An 8,087-nucleotide genomic window follows, 5' to 3' on the forward strand; every position below is an offset into this window, starting at 1 on the left:
CTAGCAACTAATGCTAAATTGTAGACATGCTAGCATTCAAATACACAATATCACCTGTCTGTGCAAGTTTTTACCTATGATCCACCACAATATCCAGCTGTCTTGAATGTGTTCAGAACGAGGAGCCTACACACATCACATCTGGACCAATCCAGTCCTTCTTCATCTCCGAGTCTCCTTTATCTCCTCGCCATGTCCTGAGTTTTCATTACGCCTCCGATGGTCCTGTTCAGACCTCCTTTGTCTCCCTCGTCTCCGCTTGTCCCATGCAGCTCTCCTTCGTCTCCCTAGACTCCCTCCTCCACTGGTCCCGCTCTAGCTTTCTTGAGTCTCCTGAGTCTCTGCTTCTCCAGAAGAACTCTTCTGTATCCACTTCTCCAGAACCTTTCCAGGCATTTTGGACCCTAATTTCTCCCAAGAATATTTTGAGGAAATATGCTGCTCTATTTTGAGGCTATGAAGCTCTATTCTCTATGGCCTCCTGAATGACTGGCACCTCCATGACCTCCTACTATTTTTTGTTAATTTTATTTTAGTTTTGGGAAAACTTTTAGCTTCAGTCAAGTCTCATGTTCCTCATCATGGACAGCAGGCCAAATTAATTTACCCTCATTCCACTGAAAGGAATAATAACATGTAAACTATTGTGATATTGTTCTCTATGAATTCTGTCTTGAGGATGTAAAGTATATAAACATAAGCCTAAAAATGATAGCAATTGACCGTTCGCAAAGAGCTTGATTGACAGGCGACATTTACAGCTGTTAAACTATGACAGGTCATTTACTGAAAAAGACTCTCACTGCAACACTCTAATGTGATAAAACTATGGTGTCACGTGCTTCCAAAAGCATTTTCATAGTTTTCATGCTATATTGTTGGCTCAGAAAATATGTAAATGTGCTTATGCTCAGTAGCTGCCGCTTTACGTTAGCCCTTCTAACCTTAAACACAAATCAAGACAGAACAAGACAGAAGAGCCACAAAAGGGTATTTATTGTTTGAATTTCATTAAAAATTACACATTTAAAAAGAGACCTTGTTTCATATCAGAAGTTACTTGCTCTGTCTTCTGTTGGCGTGTTTCTTCACAGTGATGTATTTTTCACTGTGTGAGAACGCACGTGTAGTGTGAGAGCCGTATTGCTTGTCGGTCATGGCAACAGTAACTAGGGAGGTGGGGTCTTTGCAAACGGTCAATTGTAAGAGCATTGCGTAGCATTATGCTGCATGCATGGCACGTTGTAATTACTGTGACAACTCATAATGTTCAGCTTGGTGCTGTTCACATCCTCTGACTGGGGATTATCCGTTTCTATAGCGACCACAAAATAACATGTCTTTCATTTAGGCTCACATTACTTGTGCATGAAAACATCTGCATTAGCAAATTTTAAAGCATAAATATTACAAAATAACTGCTTATTTATATTTTAGTACTCTAAGCGCCACCTTTTTTCTGGTTTCATGTGAGGTGTAGTGGTCACATGGTACAAGGTGAAGCTCTCAAAAAACTCCCAGTTCACAAGTTGTAATTGATGAGTTCTAAAAGTAGGTGAATGCTTTTGTCAAGTTGGTACGCCATAATAACGGTAATTATGCTATGGTGTGAACACATCTTTTGACTGTTGTCTAAGATTGTATAATATAAATAATGCTAAAATTAAAGTTTTAGATTGAAAGATTGATTATGTATTTTGTGGTGACCTCCACAGGTATCACAGAAACCCAGCAACAGAAATGCTCTCTCATCTGTGACAGGTGCTCTGGCAAGAAACAGAGCAATACGGGAAGAAACAAGAGCAGATAGAGGAGGTACATTTTTTGTCTGTGTGTTGTGTGAAGGATCAGTTTCCATAGTGTAATAAATCCTGTTTTTGAGTACCAAATAAGATTACTTTCTACAGACTGTTCATTTTTTTAGGAGGAGAACATAATCTTTACCCAAACTCACATCTGCAGCAGCCACTATTGTGTGTCGTTTTTTTATTTATTTATTTTTTACTGATTAAAAAAATCAGTCAGTCCCACTGAATGTGTTCTCTATACAGTTTCTCTCTCACTCCCCCATTCTCTAAAAAAGGAGAACATAATAATAATTTAAAGCTTTTCTGCCTAAACTCTATTCACTGTTTAATTACATAATAACCGCATCTTTGTTACCTACAAAACAATTTGAGGAAATGCCAAGACTGGTTCCATGAGAATGGCACAGAGACAGAACATCTCATCTCCAAAAAAAGCAAAGCCTCCGTTGCTTGGCTGTATGATGTAAACTGCAAGGCCAATGGGAAGGCTCATGCCAGAGTCAAGGAGAATGTGCTCAGAAGGGAAGAGATTAAAGAAAATGGCAGACTTGGTTGACATCAAAGGCTACCAAGGCCATCTATGGTCCAAGTTTCTGTGGTCTAAACCCATCAACACACATGGGATTAGCAGGAGTTGCCATTAACACCTGATCAAATGGGCACTTCCAAAAAAAAACACAACTGAAATAGACATTTCCAAACATATCCTCAGAGTCGCATCTGAGAAGGATAATTGGGGAATTAACATGGGGTAATTTCTGCAATAGAATACAACAATAGAAAAACGCTAAGAGGAGCCATAAAAACTATGTGGCTGAGCTGAGATCTTAAAGGGAGGTAATTCAGATCTCCAGTGCCACATTCAGGCTGTAACCTTTAAGGTCTAGAAAAAATGCACTCACACAGAACCATGTACAGATGTACAACTTCTTTCCTCAAAAGATTTTAGAGGAATACTTTAACCACTAACTGAGTTCTGCAAGCGCAGAACATTCTCAGGAAAAGTCTTTGCAGCCTGGTACATAAAAGACCAACTCCTGGTCTGCAGAGCCATTTTTCTGCACATATGGATCCAAGGCCCTCAGGTCCCTGCTGTAGGTGGTCCATGGCTCTATACAGCAGGGACATAAAGGCCTTGGAATAACACCAATAAAAATCTAAATATTGTGAGAATTATCTAGGAGGACAGATTCACCAACATTAGTTTCTTGGGTGAAGCCAGCATCACTACCATCATAATGCTGTACCAACTTTGTTGGACCCACCATGTCATCCACATGTCTAAAATACATCTCCTAAATGAATCGTCCCAGCCGAAGGAAGGACAGCAAGCCACTGGAGGAAGAAATCCTACTGAAAGAAATCCATAGTGGTGCTGCAGGTCATGGTGTAGAACTCAACCACCAATAATTCCTTGAAGGCTAGGTGTGGCTAGTCATTGTCTCTGATCCATACTTTCCTTTTCAGGTGCTGCTACCAAACTGTAACCAGTGAGGTTTTGAATCAGAAGCGAGTGATGCTATGATAATGGTGTATGTAACCTCCATGCCACCACGAGCTGAGTCAGACTGTAACCATCTGCCAGCTGTGTCGTTCTGTAAGCCAGCAATATCAGATAAGGTCTTTAGCTATGTTGAGCAACTGTTCCACCATCTGAACGTTATGTTTGGCTTCTCTGAAGGCTGTTGGCAATGTGACTTAAGCTGTGGTCTGCTGCTGAATCTCTGAAATTCCATTACTGGAAAAATGACTTTTATGGAACTATTACATTTAATATTTATTTTGCTGGAGTTAGTTTGAAAAATTCAAGTCTGGAAAAATAGGTCACTACTAGTAGATAGATGATACAATGTTTTGATTGTAATAGCTTGGCAATAGCTAAGGTGCACTGGTCAAATCTCAAGAAGAAGTACCACTTCTAGATCCAATATATGGGCTATTCTTTCATGGTCTCAGTGTATTTAAAAACAAAATTACAATGAAACTTTGAAAACATCATGTACATTGTAGTGCATTGTACCAAATGATTAATTTAAATGTAAGTGCATAGTAGTTAAGGCCACCTAATTTAAAGTGGGACCCAATATATCAAAGCTACAAATGAAATATTTAGGGTTTTCAGTTAGGTCAGGCAAAACAGCTTACTACAGACATTTGATTACACACAATATTTAGTCTATACGTTAAATATAGGTGATTTGTATTAATGTTCAGTCCAATGCAGTGATTTTTTCCTTTTCTTTAGTTGTTTGGTTTATGTTTATGATGCAGTTGGCAGCAGCAGGATTATGCTGCTATTGCTTTAAGATCTGTGTCCCAAAATGGTGATTTGCACACTCATCAATTAGGTGGCGATATGCACTAAGAAACCGAATGGCATGCTTTTGCTTAGTGTCCGTTTCCATGGTGACTCGTCGATTTGTCGCTCTGTTGAGGATGTCTTGAGACTTAACCAGGAACATACTCCCGGATTAGTTTTAGTAAGTTCAGGCTTTAGCTGACAGTAAGTTAACCGCGCTTTCTGGAATACAACCCTGGGATGTGACAACCTTAGCACAGCTCAAGTATTTTGAAAAATCTGTATTTCTCCCAAGACAGGCATTTCGACATTTACTTTTCATGCAAGTGCGTAGCAAAAATATTCGCGTGTTTGGATGCGTTACATGTGGAGCACAAATTCTGATTATGGATATAATGCAAAAGCATGTATACATTTTTAATTGTGTTTACAGTTTTCTTTAGTTTTTATTTCCCAACTTGAAATGTAACCAATCTTATTCTAGATCATTGTTAACGCTTTAAGGATTGCTTGCTCAATTGAATATAATTAAAATGAAAAGTGCGCTAAGGCGAGGGCAGAGCTGTGAATCTTGATTTGATTGCAAATGTTTGTAGCATGAAATCCATTTTCCTATACTCGATCAAATACACAGAGCCATGAGCCTCCTCCTGTACGTGCCCCAGGTTTACATTCTAGCTATCGTTGAAAGTCATCTGCATATAACATGCACACATACGTCTCCTGTACATTACACCCAGCAAACATACAGTACAGAAGAGTCTTAGGTGAGTTACAGAAGGTGTCTAAGTTAAACCTAGTCCTATTATACATTGTGTTTTTATTGCAATCGTAGTCATTCCATCTATTTTCAAAAAACTGCACAGCAGAGCTCATGATGCGATGACTCAGATACATGCAGAATGATAATTTAACCCCCGGTGCACACGCAGAGACACAGCATCTCTATGGTTACCACAGATGAGGCAGTAGGTGCTATTTTGAAGTGATCTGGTAATAGCTAGCAGCTCAAACACACACAGTCACCTACAGTAACTACAAGACACACTGCAGCAATGATTTCAAGCCTTTTGATCACAGATGGCTGCTTCTCCACTAAATTACAATGACGCCGATGCAGATCAGGGAACACTATTCACTGTTAACTAGTTGCTTACCGTATTACTGTCATATTACTATTGACTTGTTTTCAGCACTTACAAAGCACATATGCAGGATTATTTTGCATTTGCTCTGCAATTTAGATTTCTATAATGATGAATGTAAACATTTATCAATTGAAAATCATTTTAAGAATCCATCTCTGATCACGCCGCTTCGGTCACTGTACAATTCTGAGGTTTTCTGAATGTTCCAAAGTAACATCTATTGCATATTTCCCTCACTTATTTTCTTAATAATAAAATAAATAATATGATTATAATGATGTTTATTTTAAATAAGAACACATGACAAAAAAAACCCAGTAGAACGAATATAAAAAAGAAAGTATCAATGCATTACCATTTCCATTTAAAGTCTAAACCAAAGTATTCAAGGAAGAAAAACAAATAATCAAATGTAAAAATCTCTTTAGTATGTTCTTTAAAAACAGTTCAATAAACTGTTCATTCACAGTCATGCTTCAATCTGTCCTCAGTATTAGTGTCGAAATCCTTGAAATACGCACCCATCAGAGCGTATCCACAACAGAACAATTTCATATTAATGTCATAAATCGGGTTTCGTGTAGCTCAGTAACGGTAGCATTACTGCTATCATGTGATTATGGGTTTGATTCTAGAGAGCCGATGTATATGCATTATAAAGCATACGCTGATGATGTATGTTTTGAAGCTGCAAATTGCAGAAAAATGTAATATACCTTATGTTCTCTTTTACAGTTTGACTAATTTTGTCTTCTGTTGCGCTTTACGTGCATCAATAGAAGTGTGGTAGCATTTCTAATGTTATTGTTAATTGTTTTTGTGATGTTTTGTCAATAATCCATACAGGTGTATCGGCAGGACTGTGATATATTTGGGATGGTTGTGAAGATGTTGGTGGCCAAGGATCCATCCTTGGAGAAGCCAATTCAGCTGTCTCTGCGTGAAAACCTGAGGGACATTGGCATGCGTTGCATCAAGGCCATGGAGCAGTTCATCCACGAGTATGACTCCAGAGAGCTAGAAGCTCCATCGGGCTCCCTCAAGCAAAGCCCAGCTGAATCTCCTCCTCATGCACGCTACCTTCAAAATGAGCTCCGCTTTAGCTTTATTGGAGCTTTTCATTTACATAGTCAAAAGAATTACTTTTATTACACCTTTGTTTTCCTTTTCTTGGTAAACAGAGGATGCTCCACGTATCTGCCTGATTGAAAAAAAGTCTGATTTTGTCATTAAGCAAATTCGTGAACTTTTCTGGCCTTTATCGCTTGCAAACAGTAACTACAGCATCTATTCCCTGTCGAGCAACAAGTTTAAAATATTGGTGCTCTTCAGAGTAAGAAATACAGATTTTAATTTATAGAAACGCAAACGCATCATGTAAATTATTAGTTGCACTTCCTGTGCTAAAATAAAATGTTGGCGAAAAGACCCAACGTATGGTCCACGTTTGTTCTTTTGTTATAATAAAACTGTTGAACCCTGGGATTTTGGGTTTGTGGGATGCGCTCAACGTTTTTATACTTTGATCATAAAATAAAGTGTCACCGTATTATATACAGTACATTTGTTTACATGTTAAAGCAAAGCTTCTTCCCTTAACCTGCAGAAGTTCACGCTTCACCCTGTTTCTGACCATTTGTCCAGAAAATAAAACACAAAATGGGCTTTTTTAACGGATCATTTTGATTGTAATAATCTGAAACGTCATTAAAAGGCATTGTTTGTTTGTTAATAATGATTTAATTCTACATACAAGACATGAACTGGGGATACACATGCAGTCACCGTAAAATTCTACACTCTACAATATGATACAAATAATGCATCTGAGGATACAAAATATAGAAATATTTAAGACAATATTTACAGAACTTTTACAATACTACATTGTTTTTATATATAGCTTTTTATCATTAGGAAAACATTTAATTTTAAGATATTATTTGTAAATGGTATTTAAATGACTTTGGAAAAGACAAAATATTGCATTTAAAACTATGACCAACATTGCCCAGCAAAATGATATTTTAGCATTTTTAAAAAGTTTCATTTAAAACGACATTAATAAAACAAGTTGAAAACCATGAAGAGCGCATACTAGGAAACTATTTAGAACAATTAAGAACAGTAAGCAGCGTGGGGATTATAGTAAACCGTATTGCCACAAAATTATACCAAAAATTAAGGGGGGGCTTAACCTTGACTAGAATCAGAATTGCAACCGAAAAAACCTGAAAACAGGTGAGACAATAGCTGTAATTCGATTTTTTTAGTTAACACTATATTGTGATCAGTAATCCCAAATTCTGTTCAAGAGTAACGCAACTGAACAACGATTTAAGACATTTCAGCATAAATGAAAAATCCATATGCTATTCTGAATATTAAGTGCCCACTGAGTCTTCACTTCTTCTGAAATGAAGTTATATCGCATATTGTTATTGCACAAATTTCTACAAAACAAAATTCATATTTTATCAACAGATAAAGATCAATGTGCTGTTCAAATAAACAGAGGTTAATACTTTTGATCTTTGTGCAATCTCCAGTCACAGTAAACGCATGACTTCAGATCAGAGCATGATCTATTACATATGACCGAAACATGCTTCAATTGGATTTTAACTCATAGTTATAGGATAATTGAGAACAAACACATGCAGTACACAACAGAAGTGAGTACACCCCTGTGCAAAAAATAATCAGCTGTCAGCTATTTCTGTATGTAGTGCATTTCTTCTTATGAGCAAAATTATTACTTCAGAAAAATTATGTAGGCCCTTTAAAAACAACAACAAAAAAGTGAATAGAGTACAGCAAGGCTAAAGGCAC

General features: G+C 37.3%; 1 protein-coding gene across 1 annotated transcript in view; it reads left to right on the forward strand.

Annotated features, from left to right (window-relative positions):
• LOC122335426 overlaps positions 1-6,674 on the forward strand; it is a 30,295-nt gene extending 23,621 nt beyond the window's left edge. Inside the window, exons 2-4 of the mRNA XM_043233289.1 lie at positions 117-365; positions 1,762-1,815; positions 6,102-6,674. Of these exons, the coding sequence (XP_043089224.1) occupies positions 117-365; positions 1,762-1,815; positions 6,102-6,464 (666 nt within the window). The 3' untranslated portion in view covers positions 6,465-6,674. The remainder of the gene's footprint in view (positions 1-116; positions 366-1,761; positions 1,816-6,101) is intronic.
• Positions 6,675-8,087: the final 1,413 nt, after the last annotated feature.

The sequence above is a fragment of the Puntigrus tetrazona genome, unplaced genomic scaffold (genome assembly GCF_018831695.1).
Source record: "Puntigrus tetrazona isolate hp1 unplaced genomic scaffold, ASM1883169v1 S000000776, whole genome shotgun sequence".
NCBI lineage: Eukaryota > Metazoa > Chordata > Actinopteri > Cypriniformes > Cyprinidae > Puntigrus > Puntigrus tetrazona.